The following is a 26,123-nucleotide window of genomic DNA, read 5'->3' as shown; positions in this document are numbered from 1 at the left end:
ATCTTGGAGGCTGGAAAATTAGGCAGGCAGCACCATCTTGGCAGCTGGAACTGCCTTTGCCTCAGCTTTCTGTGTATTTGCAACACCATCTTGGAGGCTGCCAAACAGGGCAGGAAGCCATCTTGAAGCTGGAACTGCCTTTGCCTCAGCTTGCATGTGTGTAGTCAAAGCTCCTCCCGGGAGCAAAAGGGTGGCTTGCACAGGCGCGCAGGAGTGAGTGTGGCTGCTGAGTGTCTCAGGGAGCCCTGCTGGATTGTCCTGAGGTGGGCTGCAGCCTCTCCCTGCAAATGGGGGGCAGGTTTGTTTGTTTTGCTTTCTCTTTCACCACCTCCTTCCAGCTCAAGTTCTGTCCTGTGATCCAGCCCCCTCTCCCCCCACTTGCATCCAGCCCAGCTCTGCCCTTCCCACCCCCCTCCAGGCACTTAAACCGCAGCAGATCCCTGAAATGGGGGAGGTTTAAATATGTGTCAAGATTTAAATGGGTTTTTTCTCCTTATACTTTGCTATTGGAAAATGGCTGAGAAATAACCCAACCCAAGCTAATAGAACACCATGAGATACTCTCCCTTTAATACAGTGAACAGGTGGGATGCTTGATAGCAATGGGGGGGGGGGGGTGCAGTGCGAATTGAAACAAGCTTCTGAACTGGACTATTATCTCTTGTCATTTGCAGTTTATGAAGTACTAGGTGAGAAAAGTGATGTCACTTCCTGCTTGGTGATGTCACTCCGGCCATGACATAATTACCAGGTTGATGACATCAGTTCCGGTGGGGTCCCAGACAGATTGTCATTCTGCAAAGTGGGTCCTGGTCTAAAAGTTGTGAGAACCACTGCTCTAGTACTCTTATGAAAATATCTGCTTAACACAATAGAGAGCTTTAAACAGTTTCACAAATCTGAAGATAAACTGTTAGAAAAAACATGCCCTTTTAAGAGAATTGCTGCCATGACTGTTAATGTCTTTTGATTAACATACCGTAAAAGTTGTCCCCTTTGACAGCACTTAAGCAGCCTGTTCATGGTGCATTTTTGTCTTTGTTTATCCAATTCTTGCAGTGATGCTCAAACTAAAAAACAAAAATCCCCACCATGAAAACCTTACAGTAAAGTGCCATTAACTGGGACAATTTTCAAAGTATTTTAATTTTATGCAATTCTTATCCTTCTTCTGCAATTTTAGCAATTCTTCTGCTTCAAGGGAGTTCCAGTAATTCTAGGTGTCAGCTAACTACCTTTTAGTTTTATTTTATTCCCTTGAGAAAGCTCTACAGAGTTAGGGCAAACATTAGGATACTATCTAGACCAGTGGTTCTCGCACATTTAGCACTGGGACCCACTTTTTAGAATGAGAATCTCTTGTAACCCACTGGAAATGATGTCATGACCAGAAGTAACATCATCAAGCAGGAAACGTTTTAACAATCTTAGGCTGCAATCCTACCCACATATACCCAGGACTATCATTGTTAAAAGCATATACACAGTAGCCTGTTAAAAGTACAGCTCTGTAACATTTCCCCAAATGCAGTCTAATATATTACAAATAAAATATTGAAATGAATGGGGACCTACCTGAAATTGGCTCGCGACCCACCTAGTGGGTCCCGACCCACGGTTTGAGAAACACTGATCTAGATGTTCCGATAGTAGCCTTATAACTCAAAAATGAATCTTTCTTTAGGCAATTCTTATCCTTGCTGGGAATCTCTTGGTTTACTGATAGTTGAGCCACACTTACCAGCAGTACTGTTGGAGCCACTTCCCACGGCTGCTTCCCATACTCCTTTGCTAACACAGGAATGGAGGAAACACATCGGAGTAGTGGATTCACATGGAGCACCTATCATTGTTCCCCATGATCCAACTTCTAAAGTTAATGTGATTTTACACCATTACCACCCATCATCCCACTTCTCTCATCTGGTTCTTTCATTCCTGCATTAGCAGAAAAGCACAGCAAGCCATAGGTAGTGGTTCCCACATTCTGAGGCGGATGAGAATACATCTTAACTAAGCACCCTGTCCAGAGAACTCCTTTAACTGAACCAAGGCACCTGATTATGTTTAGTGGGATGATGATCATGATGGTTCAAACACACACACACACAAACACACACAATGATTTCCTCACTCAACCACCAGCGCTGCATACAAACTGCTTTTAAAAGTTTCCAAGTTTCAAAAGCATCTTGCTATGCAGCCTGGGAAACATAGTTTCTCAGAAGTCCTACTGAGACTTCTACCTACTGGAACATGCTACCAACCACAGAATTCTACAGAATGTGGTCTAGATTTGTAGCTAATACACAAAGGCAACTCCCATACACACCAAGTGGTAGCTATTTATTATTGTGGCATGAAGATACGTCAAAATTATGTTTGGCATTAATGCACTGCACATTAAAGGCATGCACTAGCATCACTTCATGTTTCTCTAGTTTTCTTTAAAAAGACTTTTCCTGCCAATAGCTCTTAATCACTACCTGAAGTGTTTGCATATTCCAAACTAATTATGAAAGGACTACCTCATCTTTCATCCTTGCTTTTCTTGGTAATATGACTGCAGGTTCTGTATCTGCTGTAATACTAGTTAGCCTTTGTTCTATTCCACAAGTGTTTTCTTTTAAGGCTGCCTCCACTTTTCCTGTTGAAGGTGCAGGAGAAGAACAGGCTGAATCTGCTGGACGTGGTGATATGCTCTCCATTCTGTTAGCACTGCCAATCTCTTCCTCCTCCTCCTCCTCTTCCTCCTCCTCCTCATCACTAGACAGAACAACTGAAAAGAAAAGTATGCATCAAGCCCTACAATTATTCAAGCCCATTCAACTTCAGGGTAGTTCTTTCAAGGTGAGAAAGAGTGAGAAATATTTAACCCATTTTTGCCTGGCCCACGGGTGTACACATTTGGTCCCTGCTGTGTACGTGCAACATTGGGCAGAAATAGCTTAAACAGGATAACATTTAATCTTTTCTGTGTAGTGTGCCGTTTCCCAACCCACTTAGTTTACCAACCCACTTATCAGTGCAATTTGTCTTGTATTTCATTTTTACAAGCAGATGTAGAAATATTCTGCTTAGTTCAAGAATATTTTCAAAAACTAAGAGTATGCATCACTATTACTTACTTAAATTCTCCCTTTCTTTCATGAAACTTACAGCAGAGGATATAACATACTCAGGCAGTCCCCCAGACAGCAATGATAAGAATCGGACGTGCTCAGCTTCAACAAGACTGCTACATCATGTGCGCTCAGAGAATGAAGCAATTTCTATCATTTGTTAGTCCTTAAGAGTTTCTACTTTGCAAATTAATTTGTAACCAGCTTATAATAAAAAAAGAACTTACTTGGATCATTTAGTTCAGAGGTTGTTGGACTCTTCTGCCTTAACTTTCCTGTAATTTTAGAACAAACTTTTCCATTTGGCCGCAACATTATAGGTCCTGTATCTCGGCTCACCATGAAATCAATTGAAACTGCCCCAGGAGAAGATCCATAAAATTTCTTTGCATTTAGTCCTGTAGTTAAAGATTTCTGCCCTGGTGAAGTTTCATGTATTGATTCCCGTGGTAAAGGTCCCAAAGAATCATTTAATGCAACACTCTGCATGGACTGTCTTTGTAAGCCCCCAAGGTAAATGCTTCCACAAACTTGGCATTTGGTCTGGCTTTCATTTGCTTTCACACTGCATGGGCAAATTGTGGGATAATGACTTTGTTCCAAGCCCTTGAATTTAAAAGAAAAACACAGCTTTACTGTGCATGTCTCTTCATTGTATTTCACATGAAAAAACACACATTAAGATATCTAATAAATAGGGGTGGGTTTTTTTGGTGATTTTTCTTCCAACATTTCTCGATTAAAATAGCAGATAGTGGTGTTCTGTTTTTAATCCAAGGGAGCATTTTAATAAATTATAATCACTTTAAAAATATACTAGGTAGGTGATATAGTGTCAGCGGATGCAGTCAGTGTTATTTCTAACTGGAAAAGTATTTTAATTTCTGGAAAATATCTTAAATACCAAAATGTGGTGTTTTGTTTTTATGCATTCTTACCAAACAAACAAAAAACACACCCTACTAATAAAATTTAGACAAAATAAGAATACATTTGGTAATCACGATTATCTTTTAGAAATTTAAGAATGCTGCTATAAGGACTGAGCAGCATAATTCAAATTAACATCCTATTCAGCCCAGTGGTATCACTAGGGTTTGCATCACCCGCTGCGGGTGGACAGCACATCACTCCCATGATGGACCTCCTCCCATGCAGTGGCGGGCAGATCCGGGTGATGGGTGCAGTGATGTACCATTGCCCCACCCCACTAATTTTTTGGCTATACCTTTTGATAGAACACATATTTCATTACGCTTTTTTCATTGCATTCTGCTGTAAATTACACATCTAATGGTGTATAACATGATGCATTATTCCTAAAAACCATCATTTCCACAATTTTGGTCACTAGTGGTGTAATACCCCCCAAGGGAGTCACCTTACTAACACCTTACTGGTTCTGTGCTGTGTCATAATAGCAGCTCATGAGCTTTTTGAACACTCTGTCTCACTGATCCATTCCAAGTTAAGCAAATATACTTTTTGTTACTTTAAGACAGTTGCATTTTTGTTTTCTGGTTTTTTGGCCATAACTTTTGATAGAATTGAGATATTTCACTCCAGTTTTTTTTTTCATTGCAGCATTCTGCTGTAAATTACGCATCGAATAGTATATAACATGCTGGTATTATTCCTACAAACCACCATTTTAGTCAGGAGTGCATGTCACCCCCCTGTACATGTCACCCGGTGTGGCCAGCATCCCCCTAGCAAAGCCACTGGTTCAGCCCCCATTTCCCCACTCCATCTCTCTTTGATATCTGCCTTCATTTCCAAGATTTCTTCACATGCCTGCTTTTCAGCTCATTGTCTACCCACTTTAGCCAGATTATTTCTAGGCCTTCTGCTTCTTTGCTCCCTCTGTCAACATGCCCCACACCCAGAGTCTCTTGCCATCCATCTGCCCAACTTCTAGTCTTACATGCCCCACAACACTCCAAGGATTTGGCAGTAGGGTCTGAATTAAGGATGCTTATTCAAAACCAAATAATTTACCAATATCCTATTCTCCCTCCCCCCAATAATACACTGTGTGCTTGTGCACACACATGCAAAAGAATGCAGCAAGTTCACCATGCTACACTGCAGAGATCCACATAAGGAAAACAAGCTCTTTGTTTTCAAAATTTACCATTATGCATTTTAGATTTGAAAAAAAACCAAAAGAAAACCCCACAAATGCTCTTGTGATAAATATGTACAGCTAAATTAGGACTATAAAGTTCCCATGCAGATTAACCTTTTAGCAATGCCAACTTTTAAGTTAAGAGAACTTAAAGTTAATATATAACCCACCTCTAGGTGGGTTGCACATTTTTTTGAAGCAGGAGATTGAAGCAAACCAGACTGATACAAATTGCAGTGACGCTTCAGTTGTACCTTCCTTGTAACTCCTGAATCTGACTCTGACCCAGACTCTTCTCTGTTCTCTGCCACACTTTCTGGAAGGGAAGAGAGAAATCATTAACCACCAACAACTATCTTCCACTGAAGAGTATCATAATCCTAATTTATTCCATTATATCCAATCAAGAAGAGGACAAACCTGCCTATCTGTATGAACCAATGTCACATGATAGCTTAAAACAGGGGTCTCCAAACCCCAAACCGGGGGCCAGATGCAGCCCGCAGCAAGACTCTTTCTGGCCCGCGGCCAACCTCTTGTCCCCTGAAAGCCTCTGGCCCACTCAACTGAACATGACCAGAATGATGCTCTGATTGTGACTGGAGGGTGTTCTGAGGGCCAGTGAGGTTGAATGAATGAACCCATTCATTCATTTATTCACTCATTTAAGTTCCAGCTCTAATTTATTTATTTAAATTTTATATTTAAATTTTTTTTCTGGCCCTCCACACCATGCCAGATATTCAATGCTACCCTCTCGCCAAAAAGTTTGGAGACCCCTGGCTTAAAAGAAGGTCTGGGAAGGTTCACACTCCAAGTAAGTGGGAAAGGTCAATGTCAAAGCTGACTTTACTACAACAAAGGTCTAATGGATAAACGTTACTAACAATTTCATTTATTTTATTCTGAAAATTATGCAAGGCATAACTAAGTCCACAATTTTAATGTTTCCCACAAAGAAGCTGAATGCATCAACTCCAACATACTGCCACAAGACAAAACTCAGGATGTGCCAGTAGAAATTCTATGAGCACAAATGAAGAAACACAAGCATTCCATCATATATCAAACCTCCTGCTAACTTATTTGATTTAACCAAAACATGTCTTAATGCACACAGAAGGCACATACTCTAGCAGGCAAAGAATAATGAACACTGTTGACAGTGCAGACATATGCTTCTCATTTCAGTGTCAACATCAAAACTGCAGGACATTCTCCCAAAAATGTACAAGAATTTTAACTTGGTCATATCCAATACAACTCTTAGGTGCTCCAAGCACTGAGCCAGTGAGTTAGAAAATGATTTATAAAACTGATGCAGCCATGATGGTATGCAGTACATGTCCCTCATAGCCTGGCTCGCAGAAAATACTCTGAACAGGTGAGGGTGCAGGCACATCCCTTGCATGCCTGCAGAGGAGTTTGGAGATTCCCTTAATCAATTATGTCAGCAGTGTATAGACGCCACTGAGGAACATTTGGAGCACTTGGTCTCACTGCTTAGCTAAATCAAGCAACTGCTTTTGTGTAAACTATATGACACACATGTAAATTCTAGTAGTATAGTGTATGTATGAATTACAGCATAAATTTGACACTATAAAAGTACAGGTAAACGTTGCTTTTGTTGTTGTTCAGTTGCTAAGTCGTGTCCAATTCTTCGTGACCCCATGGACCACATCATGCCAGGCCCCCTGTCTACCACTAACTTCTGGAGTTGGTCCAAATTCATGTTCACTGCCTCCGTAATCACCTCATCCTCTGCTGCCCTCTTCTCCTTGTACCTTCAATTTTTCCCAGTATCAGGGTCTTTTCTAGAATCCTCCCTTCTCATGAAATGACCAAAGAATCTTCAGCATCTGTTCTTCCAATGAACAGTCAGGGTTGATTTCCTATAGGATTAACTGATTTGATCTCCTTGCAGTCCAGGGGACTCTCAAAACTCTTCTCCAACAGCATAATTCAAAAGCGTCTATTCTTCAGCACTCAGCCCTCCTTATGGTCCAGCTCTCACAGCCATACATTACAACTGGGAAAACCACAGCTTTGACTATACGGACCTTTGTTGGCACAGTGATGTCTCAGCTTTTAATAAGTTGTCTAGGCTTATCATAGTTTTCTTCCCAATAAGCAAGCATCTCTTAATTTCAAAGCTGCAGTCTCTGTCTACAGTGATCTTGGAGCCCAAGTAGATAAACTCTGTCACAGCTTCCATTTCTTCCCATTCTATTTGACATGAGGTGATGGGACCGGATGCCATGATCTTAGTTTTTTAATGTTAAGTTTCAAGTCACAAATTGCACTTTCACTCTCATCAAGAGGTTCTTTAGATCCTCCTCACTTTCTGCCATTAGAATGGTATCATCTGCATATCTGAAGTTACTGATACTTCTCCTGGCGATATTAACTTCGACTTGTGATTCATCCAGCCCTTCGCATGATGTAGTCTGCATATGAGTTAAAAAAGCAGGGTGACAATATACAGCCTTGTCGTACTCCTTTCCCTATTTTAAACCAATCAGTTGTTCCATATCCAGTGCTAACTGTTACCTCTTAACCCATATACAGATTTCACAGGAACCAGATGAGGTGGTTTGGTGCTCCCATCTCTTTGAGAACCTGCTACAATTTGTTGTGATCCACACAATCGAAGGCTTCAGTGTAGTCGATGAAGAAGAAGTAGATGTTTTTTTCTGGAAATCCCTTACTTTCTCCATAATCCAGCAAACATTGGCAATTTGATCTCTAGTTCTTCTGCCTCTTCGAAAACTAGCTTGTACTTCTGTTAGTTCTCTGTTCACATACTGCTGAAGCTTGTAGGATGTTGAGCATAACCTTGCTAGCATGTGAAATAAGCGCAACTGTGTGGTGTTTTGAACGTTCTTTGGTATTGCCTTTCATTGGGATTGGAACGTAAGCTAACCTTGTCCAATCCTGAGGCCACTGTTGAGTTTTCCAAATTTGCTGGCAGATTGAGTGCAGCACTTTAACAGCACCATCTTTTAAACTTTTAAGGAGCTCAATTGGAATTCTGTCACTTCTCCTAGCTTTGTTGTTAGTGATGCTTCCTGGGGTCCACTTGACTTCACACTCCAGGATGCATGGCTCAAGTTCAGTGATCACACCACCTTTCCCTTTCACTTTCCTTCTTTCCTCAGCAATTTGTAAGGCTTCTTCAGACAGCCATTTTGTCTTCTTGCATTTCTTCTCTTTAGGGACAGATCTAATCGCTATCTCCTGAACAATACTGCGAGCCTCAGTCCATAGTTCTTCAGGCACTCCGTCTACCAAATCTAAACCTTTAAATCTATTTATCACCTCCACTGCGTATTCAAATGAATAAGAAGCTCATGATCTGATTCACAGTCAGCTGCAAGTCTCGTTTTTACTGACTGTATCAAGAGCATCTCCATTTTGGCTGCAGAGAACCTGATCAATCTGATTTCAGTGGTCCATCTGGTGATGTCCATGTGTAGAGTTGCTGCTTGGGTTGTAGAAAAAGGAGTTTGCTATGACCAGTGTGTTCTCTTGACAAAATTCTATTAGCATTTGCCCTGCTTCATTTTGTATTCCAAGGTCAAACTTGCCTGCTATTCCTGTTACCTCTTGACTTCCTACTTTAGCATTCCAACCCCCTATAAGTTCTAGAAGGTACTGTAAGTCTTCATAAAATTGGTTGCTTAGTGACGTTCTAATTAGTGATGGACCGCATATACAACAGTCTGTGGCTGATTCCCGTTTCCCCCCCTCCCCCAGCCTTCAGAGTAAGGAGAATTAGGCTCCCCTCACCTCTGGAGGTTCATCTGAGCCCTTCAGAGGCTATGCACATCCACCCATGGCCTCTGCGGACTTCAGACTAGTCGAGCAAAGTAAAAAAAAATGCTACTTCCAGTTTCCGGAAGGAAACCAGAAGAGATATTTTTATGCCTTATAAGGCATTCTAAGACCCAGGGAAGCTCCTGTAGGCTTTGTGACATGCAGGCAGGCAGAAGCCTTTCACAAGTCAGGCAACTAGCAGGGCAATAACCCAATCACCCTCTAATTACCTAACCAACTTCTGCACCCTGCCAATTTGCTCTCTCAACCCAAGGAGCCCACAGACTATACAACAGGTCAATTTGTCCTCCAAAGCCTTGGCTTCCCAGCCAGAGTCCCTACTCAGCTTGCAACAGGGTGCCAGGCACAGTTACTGGGCATCAAGGTAGTATAAGGCCAAGTCACTGGAAGCCAGTCCCATTTACCACCAGGTTCCCCCTTCTGTGGTTCCAATAATCCACACAGCTGTAAATAGATAGGATTTATTAAAGGATAGAAATAACATAAGACAAGCACTTTACTTAGGCATAGATTTAGGAATTTAAAGAGAGTACACAATACACAGCAATATTAAAATAATAAAAGTAACTCCTAACACAAAGACTAACTATCACTCACCAAAAGTCTCACATCAATAAATCTCAGTCCTTCAGTCAGCACTGCAGCGGTCTGGGTTTGCCCATCTTGGAACAGAGTGGTCAAAGCTCAGGCCCCACAGGCCAGAGAAGAACTAAGACAAAGGATGCTCCTAACAGGTGATTCTTATACTGACTTGAGCTCAATAGCTAATCAGAAATTGGAGTCAGCCGAACTTCTGAGAGGCAGACGTGCAATCAAGCCACTTGCTCACGGTGGATCACCACCACCTATCCTGAAATCTGCAGCTGGAACAAATTCCCAAACAAGGTGTCCTTGGCCAATCAAGCCACTCTGGGAACAGTTATCTCTTAGAGATGAGGGATGGCCACTCCCACATTCCTCCAAGAAACTAGCTCCCCAGGAATGTCCTAATTAACAACTTTCTCATAGCTGTGTCTGGCCAGTATGGTTCCAGGCAGTTAATGTGGTTTCAGGCAGAGGCCTATACTTTGCTTTTACCCAGTTTTGCTTTTTCTGTGACAGGCTTAACAAAGGTGATGATGCTTAATGATGGCATCACTTAATGATGGGGATTGGAGAACACATCCCCATCATAAAGCCACATTCACCTGTATGTGTAAAATTTTTGCAGCACCCTGAATTTCTAACACACAATCCTCAACAAACGTAAGCCCTGATAACTGAGAAAAATGGCTCTCCTACTCAGCAGAACTATTGCTGTTACTCATCCAGCACAGCACCTCTTCCAGTGCTGTTGCCATGTCTCTTGTGTTTCTTTCTGAACTGTGAAAATCCTTGGGACAAGGAACCTTATTCTCTTGTTTTCGTACACTGCTGAGAGAACTATTATGTTGAAAAGTGGTATGTAAATTTTTTTTTAATATCGCAGGTGTTTAAGGAAAGTAATTATGAATGAACTTACGCATCTCCTGAAGCCGAGAGAATCGAATGCAGTCATTTTCTATCTTCTGGATATTAGGGGGATATTCTTTTCTGAGAAAAATGAATTAACAGTTGTAGTCAAGAGATATTTATTCATAATCTAGATATAAAATACATCTACAGTGTAAAAGTCTTACTTTAGACTACTGAAATTCTATAGCTTTAGAAGACAGTAATCTGCATTCTCAAATCTTTTTTGATGAAATCAGGTATTTCACTGCAAAGATATTAGATGAAAACACTAGAAAAATTTTTTTTTTATGTTCCCATTTTGAACTTTGTATTTTTTCCTTTTACCAAATGAATACTTTCAAATACTTTCCATGACCATATATATATTGCTTTGCTAATTATAAAAGAAATGCTATTTTCTGGACTCAAACCTGTGTTAAAATTTAGCAAAGACACTATTACTTCCATTGTGTAGGGAAAGGCATAGTTTTTCCAGTCTTCAGCTGTATAAACTAAGGGCCCAATCCTATCCAACTTTCCAACATCGGTGCAACCGCAATGCAGCCCCAAGGTAAGGTAACAAATGTTCCCATACCTTAAGGAGGCCTCTGTGACTACACCTCCAACACAGGAAGCAATGCATACCCCATTGGCACAGCAGCACCAGCACTGCAAAATTGAATAGGATTGGGCCCTCATTCAATAAAAGTTTTAATGTAGTAAGGTCAACAGTCATATTACAGCAAAGAACAACAGGCCCTGGAGAAGTGGCAAAGTGCACAGACACAAAAAAAGTGATGTGCAAATCGAGTCAAAATGGTCTTTAATAGATTTTACCTTGACAAGAAGGATAAGCACACTGAGGGGGGTGGAGACCAATTGCATTGCAATGGTTATAGAAAAGAACTGCCAATTTAAGCATTTACTTAGGTATTATTACAAATATTTAGATACCACTTTTCAACAAAAAAGTTTATAAGCAACTTACATAGTAAAAAAACATAAACTAAAACCAAAAAGGTTCCGTGCAAGGCTTTCATCCTAACCAGGAACTGATTAGAAGTGCACTCAATTGCTGCTGCACAAAGTCACACAATACTGGTGTTATATTACCACTACTGTTAAAGTAAAATCTTGTAAGACAAAACATATTAAAACTGTTGGTATGTTTTGTATCCCGTATTTGGAATACATATCCCTGTAAGAACATTCCATAGTAAGGTTGACTTTCCATTTTACTTACTGAACAGATAATGGGTATACTTAATTTAAAGGTTTAAACTAATTTTACAAATATAACTTTTAAAAATGTAATCTACTCATCTTTTTACATGGAATTTGCAAGCACATTTCTTATACTTCTGTAGGTAGTTTCTATACAGAAAGGTTATTAGCTGTCATGCCGGTGCTTTTCAACCTCTTCATAAATGACCTGGAGACAGGGTTGAGCAGTGAAGTGGCTAAGTTTGCAGACGACACCAAACTTTTCCGAGTGGTGAAGACCAGAAGTGATTGTGAGGAGCTCCAGAAGGATCTCTCCAGACTGGCAGAATGGGCAGCAAAATGGCAGATGCGCTTCAATGACAGTAAGTGTAAAGTCATGCACATTGGGGCAAAAAATCAAAACTTTAGATATAGGCTGATGGGTTCTGAGCTGTCTGTGACAGATCAGGAGAGAGATCTTGGGGTGGTGGTGGACAGGTCGATGAAAGTGTCGACCCAATGTGCGGTGGCAGTGAAGAAGGCGAATTCTATGCTTGGGATCATTAGGAAGGGTATTGAGAACAAAACGGCTAGTATTATAATGCCGTTGTACAAATTTATGGTAAGGCCACACCTGGAGTATTGTGTCCAGTTCTGGTCGCCGCATCTCAAAAAAGACATAGTGGAAATGGAAAAGGTGCAAAAGAGAGCGACTAAGATGATTACGGGGCTGGGGCACCTTCCTTATGAGGAAAGGCTGCAGTGTTTGGGCCTCTTCAGCCTAGAAAAGAGAAGCCTGAGGGGGGACATGATTGAGACATACAAAATTATGCAGGGGATGGACAGAGTGGATAGGGAGATGCTCTTTACACTCTCACATAATACCAGAACCAGGGGACATCCACTAAAATTGAGTGTTGGGCGGGTTAGGGCAGACAAAAGAAAATATTTCTTTACTCAGCGTGTGGTCGGTCTGTGGAACTCCTTGCCACAGGATGTGGTGATGGCGTCTAGCCTAGACACCTTTAAAAGGGGATTGGACAAGTTTCTGGAGGAAAAATCCATTATGGGGTACAAGCCATGATGTGTATGCGCAACCTCCTGATTTTAGAAATGGGCTATGTCAGAATGCCAGATGCAAGGGAGGGCACCAGGATGAGGTCTCTTGTTATCTGGTGTGCTCCCTGGGGCATTTGGTGGGCCGCTGTGAGATACAGGAAGCTGGACTAGATGGGCCTATGGCCTGATCCAGTGGGGCTGTTCTTATGTTCTTATGTTCTTAAGACTAAAATACAAAAGCTACTAAACCGCTATGAAAATTTAGGTATTCACTTTCAAACTTCCATTTGTTATTCAAGAATATAACTATTTTCAATGCCAAGTGCAAGAACAGTCAATCAAAAAAAAAAAAAAAACAGGAAGTCATACAAAAACAAAATTTTTGAATGTACAGGTGACTTTTTTATAGCAATATACCGTAGGTACAGGTTGAAACATTATGCGCGAGGGTTCTGTTTCCAGAACTCATGTGGATGGTAAAAATTGCATTAAAGCAAATCCATTTTTTTAAAAAATGTCTCTTTGCTCAGTGATTTAAAAACAGCCTTGCTAACCTCTGTGATAGTGTCATTAGGCAGACAATCCATCAATCAGTCTCTCTCCAGGCACTTAGAAAGGCTTCACTCTGAGCCAGCGACCCCACCCTTCACCCAGAGCTCAGCGCTGGGAAAGAACACAAAGTTATTTCCTTTCACGTGCTCAGGGGGAAGGGAAGGGGTCGCTTGCCTTGGAGTGAAGCTATTCTAAGTGCCTGGAGAAAGACTGATGGATTGTCAGCTGACTGCCCTCTCTAGCATTAAAGAGGTTATTGTGAAAAGTTTTTTTCTCCTTTAATTTAAAGGGCCCATCTCACAGGGTTGATGTTGAGATAAAACCACAGGTGAAAAATCAGCAGATAATCAGGTCATGCATGTACTCACCTATAAGGTGAGAAATTTCTACCAATAAACCAAGTGTAGACTGACACCTTGTCTTATCTGTGAGTCGCTCAGGCAGGGCTGTCCGAGCTGTCATGCTAGCCAGAAGAAGGCCAGAGGAGCTTAAAAGTGCCTGTCTGGGAATGGACTGTGAAGCTTTTGAGTAACATTTTGAATGATTGCAGATAGCTCACAACAGGCAGCTTTGTTTACTTTTGTTGGAGCTCCATTGCAGTCTTCCGAGCATGCTCCTTAACTCCAAACCAAGGAGTGCCTCTTAAAACAAAAGTGAATAGTATAAAAAGTTGCCTGGCAGCAACTGAAGCAAGGTGTTGTGCTGATGTGAGTTGTTTATGTTGCTTTATATTAGTGCTGCATTTGTTTTGAATGGTTTTTAAAACTGCAAACGTTTTCTTGTAGATTCAAACCTGGATTTTTTTAAGCAATTCAATGCAATGTTCAGTTCTGTTGCTTTTTTTGGGGGGGGGGGGGAGAATGGCACCATGTACTACACAAGCAACTTATTAATGTCTTCAAAAACAGTGCTTTGGCTCAGATTCATTCCCCCTTTCAATCAGGAAACAGAGCAATCAGGCTCTGAAGCTCCCCTCACAAGCACCATTCTCCAAGTTTTACAGCTCCCCCCCCCAGCTTATCCAGATAAATGGAACATTTCATGATTTTTGGTTGAAAATCTGCCCTAGCCTTATCTGTGAGATCAACTTATAGGTGAGTATCTGCAGAAAGCAAAGAGTGGCACCTTAATGGCTAACAGCATATATATCACTTCTGAAATCCCAAAAGGAGATTGATGTTCCCTTCCCACTCCAAAGGCTGGTCTACGAAGCTAAATCAACATGAAAACAAGCGGTAGAGCACTGTGGAGAACTAAGATGCTATGCTTGTTATTTTGATCTACCATGTGTGGCTCAATTCATTTCTTGGGCAATTTATTTGAAATAAATTTCTTAGAAACCCACAGTAAATGTGAAATTGATTGAGATGAAAGCAAAACACAGATTATGACTTTCCATAAAGCAAGGGAAGGAGAATTCACATTAAATGAGATATTTCCTACCCAAATACTGAAAACTAGCACAGGTATGCACTTAGGCCCAAACTTAACCAATTTTCCAGCACCGGTGCAGCCGCAAGGTAAGGGAACCTATGTTCCTAAACCTTAAGGAGGCCTCTGTGACTGCTTCCCCATCACAAGATGCAGTGCATGCCCCCTTGGCACAGCTGCAATAGCACTGGAAAACTGGATAGGACTGGGCCCTTAGTCTGTTATGGTATAATAATAATAATAACTTTATTTTTACCCCGCCTTTCTCCCCGAAGGGACTCAAGGCAGCTTACAACAGGTTAAAACAAATTAAAAACATAATTTAAAAACAGATAAAAGCATATTAACGTATGAAGTTTACATAGGCAATAGCCTAATACAGTACATCAGGTTTCCAGATATGTCAAAAAATCAGCTCTATGATAGTTTTCTCCTGTGAGCATACATCAACATAAATCTTTGCATGTGACTTGCATGACAGTTGATGTGATTTGCCGTGTATCACTTTTAGCATTCCTAGGAGAGCTAGAAAATTAACTCAAGTTTAAAATAAGCAAGTACCTAAGATTATACATTTGATTCAATAGTAATATGATTTTCAATGCTACTACAATGAACCACTACAAAATGATTGTTTTGAAAACATCATGATATCAACATGTAGATTGCAGTTAAGTTCAAGAATATCCCTTGCCAGAATCAAAAGAACACAATTGTGTGATCTCAAAGGGGCTCTAGACTTGTCTTACTCCAGGAATTAGGATAAGTTCCTAGTTCTAGGCTCTTCTCTTTCTATTCCAAATGCTGGACAGCAAACAAGAATTTCAAAAGCAGTTTATGATGGAACATGAGAGATCTGTATTCAAATTAAAAAGGGTACAAGGAAAAGTCCCTGCATGCATTCAAATTGCTCTTTTGATCCTGGTCACTGTATTTGCACTATACACTAACACGTACATAACAACATTTCAAGTACTGGCCAGACCTCACCTAAGAGATATAAACCTTCATTCTGCCCTGAAAGTAGATTTCTTTTCAAGTCAGTCATTCACTTGAAAAGTGAATATATCGTTCACATATCTGTACATCCAGGCAAATAGCATTAATGTATAGCAAAAAAGTGTGTTTTTGGACAAATTTTGTCGCAACTGAGACATCATGCATTATGCACATCCACTTTTATCTACAGTTTTTATCTCTGACCATTTAAGTGTTTTAGCAAACTATCAGCAATTTTACTAACTGCCAAAGAAAGTTTGTCCAATGGATGTCTAAAGCAGGAGTATGCAACTTCTTTATTTTTCAAAATCTATAGGTGTCTATAGGGAGGACCCCTGTATCTACGGATCCCGCATCCACTGTTTCATTTCCTGGTGGATGCGGGAGCTTCCCCCCCACAAGTGATTTAAACTTACCCTAGCAGTGATTCTTGATTAAACCTCGTCACCACTAGCTTAGAAGCTCATGGCAGCCTGGTTGCTTCTAAGTAACTAAATAGAGGTCAACAGGAAGTGGAATTTAGCCACTTCCTGGTAACCTCTGTCTAGTTTGTTTTTTTTTTTTTTTTTTTTTGGTTTTTTTTTAATGTCCAGGCTGCCAGGAGGCAGCCTTCTCCTTTAAGGAACATTTTCGCTGTGGAAAGTTCTTGAGGAACTTAATTGTTTATTGACTTTCTCCAGTCAAAAATGTTTTCCATTACGCAGAAAATCCTATCAATCCTCCTGTTTTCACGCCCGAGCTGTGCAGAAATTCATACTTGGAAGCCACTTTCTCAGCCAATCGCCCCAGAAGACTCTGTGCCCCAGTTTCCCAAGGAAGCAGCTGCCCGGCTTTGGTTTCAGCACAGACTGAGCATGAAGACAGGAGGCAGTAGGGAGGAACAGCTTTGCCACCACCGCGCCCAATATGATTTTCTCAGCGCACTATATCTGGCATGTGGGCCATAGCTTGGAGGACCCCATTTTAAATTATAAAATGAATACGAAGAATGAAAGTAAAAAATTACTTTTATCTTGTCATTGCTTTTGCTGCTAGCAAAAAAAAAAAAGAATCGCCAACTTTTTAAAAGTAAAAACAGTTTCCTTCTACTATAACTCATCTTCCAAACACATATGATTATAAAAAGGTGGTACAACAGAAGTTGTGATATATGGCATCCATGGGACCAGTAACCCAATATTTGAATGCCTGCTGTAGACACCCAAGGATAAGTCGATCACACAGATAAGTTGAAGGCAGGTTTTGAGCCAAAAATCATGGAATTTTCTATGACCCTTGGCTGTTGGAGGGATTAAACTTGTAACCTGAGACTTTGTTTCAGATGGAACACATCCACACTCAGAGGATTACATCCTAGTGTTTTGAAAAACCAGACCTCTGCCAAGCGTTTGCAAAATGGAAGGAGGATGCAGAAGGGACAAGTGTAATCCTGCCAAAGAGAAGGAGGTTTGCTTGATGTAAATGGAAGTGTGAGCCCTGGCTTACTTTTTTTCTCAGGAGGAGTGAAAAGGTTAACTTTGGCTGCAGCTTGCCCTGGAGACTAAGTGCTCACTGAGACTAAGTGCTCACTACAATCACTGCATTGTCCTCTTGCTCTCCTCTGGGCTTCTCCTGCCTGCCTGAACTGCCCTGACCTGAGTGACCCACAGATAAGGCGAGGAGATGATTTACGCTTGATTTATTGACAGAAATTTTTCGCCTTATAGGCGAGTATCTGCGGTAAGTTGCTGTTGCTGTCAGTGTCACTCAGAATGCAGTCAGTCCTATCACAGTTTCACTGAAGAGGCTGTCGTTTTCACTGTGGAACTGCTCTTAATGCTGGAATGGCTTCCACAATCCTTAGCAGCATCGGCTGCAAATCAGAAGTCAGGGTTGGTAAGCTCACTGGGCTAGTTAACAGAGCTTTCGGTATCATCAAGTGCCAGATATTGTATTGTATTACTCTACATTTTCATTCTTTTTCATTACACTTCTTATTTACACAACACTTTGCTTATACAAATTCAAAGCAGTGAATTAAAGACAATACACTTCAGCTTCACTAAACTGTATACAGTTAAAAGTAACACATCAGAAAGATTTTCCTTAGGAAAGCTTTTAAAAGTTAAGGCATCTCTGGGCATGGAATTACCACAGTGCACAGGGAATTCTGTAAAACCAGGAAACTACTGAAAAGGTCTGGCTCTGTTCCCACGGTCCTCCCACAGAAGGACCCCTCTTTGAAAACAGATTCAAGGTAAGACTCCAGTAGAACTTAATTAACTGGGTGGCTAATAGCAGAAAATGTGTTCCCTTAGTAACCTGAAATAAAGCCGTTTCAGGTCATAAAGGTTAACACAGAACCTGCTTTGAAACATTAAAACTGTCCATAGATGACTGCAAGTCTCCTTTCACCAATCATTCTAACCAAAGTTTGGTGCCGGAAAAAGAAGTTTGCCAACACACAGTAGACCAAGAACAGTCCCTCAATCATCTACCTTCTTTTCCAATACATACCAGGTTACCTACCACCTCCATGTTCAAATACTAAGAAATAAAAATATCAGCAACCTGCATGACATTTATCAGCAAAATAATTCCAGTGGGTTCAATTATAACAATTCAAAGCCTGACTTGTGTAGGAGATACATCAGAAGGTGTGGAGACATTTTAGGTTTCTTCTCCTTGCATATTTCCCTCCCCTAAAGCTGTACTTTCTCCTGTGCCAAACTTCTTTTGTACTGTCCCAACTTATGATACTCCCCTCCCCTCTTGGGATACTTCCCAGTCCCTACAGAGAAACATTTCTGCCCCTTACCCTATATAGTCAAGCAATCATGGTACGTATGCTGCATACCTGCGTACGTGAAGACTTTTAGTAAAGGGAACAAAACGCCATGCCATATCAATTAAACAAAAGTTCCAATGTAGCTGAATATATAGCCACATTCCAATGTCATCCTGGTAAGATAGTTTCAACAGTAAAGCTTTACCACTGGTGATGCTGTTTCATTAATTAGCAGAAGACATTATTTCCACAACATTTTATTACCTTGTTCATTTCAACAGTATTGAGCTTACCTTTCCTTTCGATCCAGATTGCTTAAAATGTGAAAGAGAAAAATATAAGACGCAAAGCCCTTCAATTGCAGCAGAATATCAGTAGATCTTTAAAAATCTATATTGTTAAATACTTGAAATCTCACATATTTACTTATTGAATAACGGTTTAAATCTAATTGAATAATGATTGAGGAGAGCAGTTCTTATTTGGCTAATGATCTCATTCTCTGATGACTGCAAATAGCTATTAACTTTTCTTCTTTAGAAGAACATGTCAAAATACAGCATGAAATGATCCATGGCTTTTAAAGAGTGTGGTTACTTCTTATCAGCATTCTTATATAGCCATTAGTTCCTGTTGCAAGTAAGTCCAAGGCTGAGCTATTAAGACAATTCTAGTCACATGCCCATCAAATAGTAGAATGCAGAAACATGGCAAGAAAGGAGAAGAACGGCACTGGTCTACTCCACCATGCCCCAATGTCTGTGCCTTGTTCCCAGCTAGCTTTGAACCCTTTATCTTTTTTGGCGTTTGCTATCTTCAGTTGTCATTGGTTGGGATCCCAATCACTTTGTCAGTCTTCTGGCAAGTCCTGACAATAATTTTTCTCCCTCCTTTTCTCTTTTCAAAGTCACTTGCTTTGTCTTATATAAACCCTGTTTTCTTTCCTACAGTAAGTGTTTACTTCAAAACATTGTTCAAAATTTTTTAAATTTCACTTCTACCAAGTTTCTCTTTCAAAAAAAAAATCAGGTTTAAAAATTTAATTCTCAACTCTATGCACACACATAGAGCATTCCTATGTATCCTAAGAGCACTAATGCAATTTGATGCATTGCAAGAGAAGTTAAGGAGATCAGAAAGACTAGCAAAATTTCTCAGGAGGATTCTGCACATCCCTAGTCACAGTGCAGTAGTTGAAGACCAATGCTCTACTACAAAGAGTAAATTAAAGGTTGAGTTTCTAATATAAAGAGCCAACCAAAAAGGCATACATGTTTGGTGCAGGAGGTTTTGTGTTATGTAGGCTCAGTGAATGGTCTTGATGCATCTACTGTCATAGCACCATTTAAGTGAAGCAGATATGGGCTTTATCAGAGTTTGGATAGGAGAATACTGTCAGTGTTATGAAACTGCTCTGAACTTTCTAAGAGGAAAAAGCAGGCTATAAAAATACATGCATATATATGTTGTGAAACCAACACTGGCATCTCTTGCTCCTGGAATGTTCTGGGCACTGAGTTTTCAAAGCATGTGGTCTATACCAGTATTTTTTTCACGTAATAACTTAATTGTTCTTCTCTATATCCAAACAGAATTTTGTAGTGCTAAAGATATACACAGAAGTATTTTCTGGGTCAAAATCCCAAACATATAGGTCATAGCCAATCCCAGACAACAAAAGATTCAAGATTAAAACTTTGAGTTCAAACACGGGTAGTCAGAATACTTTTCAGAATCAAGAGCTCCAATGGGTACATAAACAGGACCAGATTCAACATAATAACAAAACCCATAGTCTAGACTCAATCAGATATAAACAAGGCAGGGTTCAAGGCAATACAACAGACAAAGAAGTCAGGCTTGATGTTCAAAGTCAGATGTTCAGAATCAAATATTAGTCCCTAAGATTGCTCAATGGGTTCCAGGTCTACAAACTGGAATACATAAGAAGCCTCCACAATAGGGACTTCTACTACTGTTCATTTCCAAAATTTCTATCGTGCCCTTCCACCCAGGGGCCACCAGAGTGGCTTACAACAAATAGTTCAAATCAGACAATACAATTACCATCACATAAAATACAATCAATATTCAGACACTTTCATTACTAGTTAACCCATGGGCAGTGGGTAGGAGGACACAAGGGGGCAGAAAACAAAAAGATGTCAACAGCCTAATATATAGTGCAAGTGTGTCACAGCATGTAACAAACAGCCTCTTTTTGAAATCTTCTAGAAAGCCTTTTCAATTGTCTAACTAGTTGGTATACTGGGTAAAAGAAGGAAAATTACTGTGACTACCTCAGCACAAAACTCCTAAGAGCTTGAGTGCCAGACAAAACTCTGTTCTACACAAAACAAGGCACCAACTACAATATTTAAAACCTAGATCAGGATTTCAAGTCCCATTTTCATTTCTGCATACGCCCCTCCCTGCTAACACAACACTTTATTGTATCATATATGAAGTTATAAATCAGCTCAGCATTCAACAAAGAGTGATCCCACTGATTTTTCCTCAGGGATTTATGACAGGCACACATCCAACCCTTGTGTAAGTAGTGCATGGTGATTTACAGTCCCTCTTCTCTGTATTCCTCCCGCCTCACTACAATCAAGCTGCTCAAGATGAAGATATCATCAGGCAAAGCAAAGGTGTTGAACAAAAGGCCCATGGGCCAGATGCAGCCCATGGGTCTTTTATCTGGCCCACATGATAATAGGGCTCTTTATCCTGTATACAGGACAACTGATAATTGGGCTCTTTATCCTGTATACAGGACAACTGGGCTTTCCCAGCACTGCCCTCTCAGCAGCATTTCTTCTGCAGAGACTCAGAGATGGAGAGATGGAAGGAAGCATCAGAAGGGAGGAAGATGCTGCCAAGGCACTGGGAGAGCTCAATTATTAAGCAGGTCACCCTTGCAGTAGCACTGCTTCTGCCAATTAATAATAATAATAATAATATTAACAGTATTTATATACCGCTTTTCAACTAATACTCTTGTATCTATGGAAATCAATGGCCACTGAGAGGCAGCATGTCACAAACCCTTTAATCTCCTTCCTTATGGAACTCCATAAGGAGTTCCCAACTCAGTGCAGTGTTTTGCCTCTTCTCACAACCCAGGAAGTGCTTCTGCCAGTCTTCCAAGCAACCTATGCTTGTTAAGGAAGCAAAAGGCCTACAGGACGGATTATTTTGGGTAGTGGGCCAAATCCGGCCTGCGGGTTGCAGGTTGCTAACCCCTGCTTTAAAGATACATTTCTTATGTGCACATTGGGGAAATCTATTATGCATGAAGGACCAAGTGCAGTGGCCAAAGACATAAAGAAGTCAGGAAAGATAGGTAAAGTTATAACAATAGGTAACCTTTATTGTGGGGATAATAAAACAATAACGGAATAGATAGGATGGGGCCTGGGAGGAAATTTCTGAAAACTGAATTTTTTTTCAATTTTCACCTCTTATAAAGGCAACTTTCCAATTTTCAACAATTCCTTTTTCCATTCCCAGCCCCCCCCCTCCATTCTTGAGGTTCCTCCAACCTCAAAAGCAGGCTTTGGGGGATACAGGGACAAAAAAGTTCTCATGGCGAGTTTCCTTTCGCTTGCATAAAGTCTGGGTACATCCTGTACATTCTCTATTATACCAAAATAAATTCTTCACTGCATCACTATTTTTTGTCTTTATTCAATTCTACATAATAAGGATCGAACTGCCTACTACAGCAGTACTATTTCCTTCCAGAATGTCCACCTTTGGGGTAATATTTTCTGGTTGATATGTTTTTCTCCTAAAACAGTTTTGCAAGGTAAGCAAGAAAAGACTCTGGTGCATAAACCTGGTCCATAAACACTGCTCACTTTTTGTCTTCCTCATGTGCCCTCTGCCACTCCTATCTCTGTTTTCAACCCCAAACCATGCTTATCTACACTAAACAATACTTGAAAAAGTATTAAAGAGTTAAGTCACTCCCCAAACTCTTTAAAGTCTGGAACCAATGGAGGTAGGAAGTTGGAATATCAGTGACATGATGAGGAGGAAAACTGCAGTAGTAAGTGCTACCGCTAATCTGCAGGCCAGGAGAACTGCTACTTATGCAGCATCTCCCTACTCATCAATTTCTTGATGCTAGCTGAAATCTAAATTGAGAATTGTCCACAAATCAATCTTATATCAGCACCTTCAGATCAGACTTATTAAAGTTTCTTTAAAATACCCACTTGCACCCAGAAATTTTATAAAGAGAAATATAATGTACTCTAATGAAAAACTTCTAAAAAGGAGATAGAGGATGATCTACTATAAACGTTTATAAATACAGTAACATTTCCAACAACATGGGGAATTCATTCCTTGAAAGCCAAGTGCCATTTGAAATGGCAGTATAGGTGGTAAGACAGGAGATTGTGACAATTGGCCAGAATACACTGCCTGCAGATAACCCAGAACAAAATATCATAGCTAAAGGAAGCAGCATTATGAGAGGCATTACTGTGAACTACTACTAACATTTTTGTTAATTTTTACACATTCTGAAATTGAGCATAAGTAACATAATTTTTTTCAGAAATAAAACAGTGGGCTCTTTAAGCAATTTTAAAAGGATATAAGAAATCATAACACATTATTCAGTATATGAATTTATTACAAAACACAAACAAATTTGTGTAGGAATAAAACTGAATAGAAGAAAAAGAATTCATACCAATGGTCTGCTAAACAAAGGAAGAAAGCAAGGAAGCATGCATCATACACACACTGTAAAAAAAAAAGAGAAAAACTGCATTTAATTTCCATTTTACCTTTGTGCAGCTGTCTTTACTACAGCTGTTTGTACATGGGTATGGTGAAAACGTCTCCCTTGCACTACAGTTCCAGTGCGAGATATATTATGAACATTTTCACTGCAAACAAACAGAAAGGTAAGAAGCGTCAGCATTTATTCCATAGCAGAATAATTTTGCTAAAAGTGTTGCAAGGCCAAAGGGCCACCCAAATAAGCAACTCAGTATACAGGGTGAAGGTTCACAGGCTTTATTGAATTGTATACAATTGGTCCACGGGACTCTGGTCGCAAAGCATGGACCCGGATTGACCATTGTGCTTTAACTTTTATACTTTTTACAGTCCTTTGTTTGAACATCCAGACTTTTCATTCGCTGAAGGTTTGACATCATAAATGGGGCACAATTTTTAATAGGGCACAGATAACATCATTTACATACAAGATGGAGGATAGGTGGGCAATAAGTAAACAAAACCATTGATTGGCTCTGTATGTATGATTTACATACAGTTGGGGTTTCATTCCAAAACTTTGACAAAATTACACAATTTCTAACAATTTTCAAAACCAGTAGGGTTCACTGTAACATATTTATCAATCTATTATGGACTTTTAGAGAAAACAAGTTTTTCATACCATCTTTATTAAAGAGAACATACAAACACTTAAATATGAGTGTGTAGGCCCTAATTTGGTAGAACTCTTAACCCATGTTTTTAAACTCTTTTAATTAAATGGGTTTGCTGAACTACGTATCTGCATCCTCTCTCCTGGGTTTAGCATGTTTTCTAAGGGTCCTTTACTAACCTGTGTGAACCAAACTTTTTAAACTTCTTTTAACACTCTTCTATATATTTTGTGACTTATTTTAGAGCTAAAATAAGGTTTTATGACTTTCTACATTCTAATATTGTACTCTGCACATTCTCTTGGCAACTTCTTGCTCTGTTAACTTTTCATGAACCTACTACTTTACATCATACTAACTTTCTCTCCCTTCATAACACTAAACTGCTCTCTGTACCTGCTTATTAAACTCTTCCTTCTGTTTTTATCGAACACTATGGGGCTTTCTGTTAACTTCTGTTAAGCAAAGTCCTTTTGGACTTGCCTCTTCTCCATGTTTTAATCCCGTTTGTGACCTGTCACCTCTGGACACCTTTAAGGGATATATTCTTTTGAGGGACGTATAGTTTTGTATTTTAATACAAAACAAACTAAACTTTATTGTAGAAAGGGTTCCTTTTAAGAAATCTTTTTCTTATTTACTTTTAACTTAATTTTTTGCTCCTCTGTCAGTTGCAGCCCAGACAGAAGTTTTTTGTTGTTTTTTTAAATATTTTGCCCTATCTGATTTCCTAACTGGTTTCTGTAGGTGTTTGCATGTTTGTCAGTTAGAAAATTCTATTTCAATCTGCCAACAAATAACTCTGTCCTTGTAATGTTGCAAAGCAGCATCTCTTAGTACCACTTTTTGCAAGAGGGTTATCTTTGAGGGGCAACTGCTCACATTCCATAGTCTGTCTGTGAGACAGACCTTTGAATTTAGCTGGAAATAACCTTTCACCTTTCTGTGTATTTTATGCTATTATTAAACTTTCAAACAGTTAAAACTCACTTCTAATACCACCATGCCTTTACATTACACTTTTAAAGAATAAAGACTAAATATTTATATTGGTTTTTCTCTTTTGAAACTTTGAAGAATAAACAAGTGTCTTCTCACACTTGGACGCCTGCCAATGTTGCCTGTCTCGCTCAGAATTGTATCGTTTTGTGAGACTGGCCTCAGACTATTTTTATGAGACGAGTTTGTGATGTTTTCTGTGCTTTTAATAATCAGGCAGTTGGCAATTTGGTTTTTCCCTGCTATTTAAGCATTTTTATTTTTAGACATTGTGAATCCTCAGCACTCTTGTTCATACTACTTTACTGGGCTATCCAGGTCCGGGTTCAAAGGTCACCTTGTGTCAAAAGAACTTCTCCTTCGCTTAATTTTCCAAGTTACATATCGATCGGAGCTTCTACTACACAACCTAATCAAAGCCACTGCTACAGTGCTGTTAGCCAGAAACAGCAGAACCACACAGCTTTGGAGTCAAGAGAAACACTGACTTGAATGTGTGGCTTTTCCAGTTCACATCCCCACCCCCTCAATCTCAAACATAGCAGCTAAAGAACAAGTACAAAAGAGGTCTCAAAGGAAACTTTTCCTGAGAAATTTGGTATTAAAAGGTGAGACTTACGCCACTGTTCTTCAACTGGTCAAGAGCTATGACCCACTGCCAATCCCAAACTGAAAAATGAGATCACCTTCAACAGCTCAGGAAGCAAGAACAGTGAGCATCTATGATTCCTCTTTCCCCATCTGGGAAAAGTTGACAGCCAAACAGTGTGTGCTGTGATGGTGTTATTCTGCCCCATCTTTCCTTCCAGGTCAGTTGAAGGAGAGAAAGGGCAGAGCATGGCATGACAACAGCATGCACTAAATTTTGAAAGGCAAAGAGGAAATGAGGTGAGACAAGGTGAGCAGAAGAGTGGCGTGGGAGGGAGAAGGCTGCAGAGGTGGCCCACTGAAGACTGGGATTAGCTAAAACAACCCCTTCAAAGCAAAAGCCTCAAGCAGGATTTGTCTCCTCTAGACCCCTAGTCCTGGCTACTGTTCAACCTGTGCAAGCCTGAGACCCTAAACAAAATGCGAGGTCTTCTCACAACCTACTTCTGGCTTCGGTTGGCAGAAGATCTCTGACTTAAGAA

General features: G+C 40.1%; 1 protein-coding gene across 5 annotated transcripts in view; it reads right to left on the bottom strand.

Annotated features, from left to right (window-relative positions):
• The window catches only part of SENP6 (SUMO specific peptidase 6), an 87,030-nt gene that overhangs the window by 35,920 nt on the left and 24,987 nt on the right, over positions 1 to 26,123 (bottom strand). For 2 of the 5 annotated variants that reach the window (XM_066612447.1, XM_066612451.1), the window contains 6 exons: positions 23,383 to 23,484; positions 18,868 to 18,888; positions 10,592 to 10,662; positions 5,421 to 5,566; positions 3,350 to 3,728; positions 2,529 to 2,779 (listed from right to left, as the gene is read on the bottom strand). In XM_066612447.1, the coding sequence (XP_066468544.1) occupies positions 2,529 to 2,779; positions 3,350 to 3,728; positions 5,421 to 5,566; positions 10,592 to 10,662; positions 18,868 to 18,888; positions 23,383 to 23,484 (970 nt within the window). The remainder of the gene's footprint in view (positions 1 to 2,528; positions 2,780 to 3,349; positions 3,729 to 5,420; positions 5,567 to 10,591; positions 10,663 to 18,867; positions 18,889 to 23,382; positions 23,485 to 26,123) is intronic. The other 3 variants (XM_066612452.1, XM_066612448.1, XM_066612450.1) reach the window with 2 other exon arrangements.

The sequence above is a fragment of the Tiliqua scincoides genome, chromosome 1 (assembly GCF_035046505.1).
Source record: "Tiliqua scincoides isolate rTilSci1 chromosome 1, rTilSci1.hap2, whole genome shotgun sequence".
Lineage (NCBI taxonomy): Eukaryota > Metazoa > Chordata > Lepidosauria > Squamata > Scincidae > Tiliqua > Tiliqua scincoides.
This window is presented reverse-complemented; position numbering and strand designations above follow the sequence as displayed.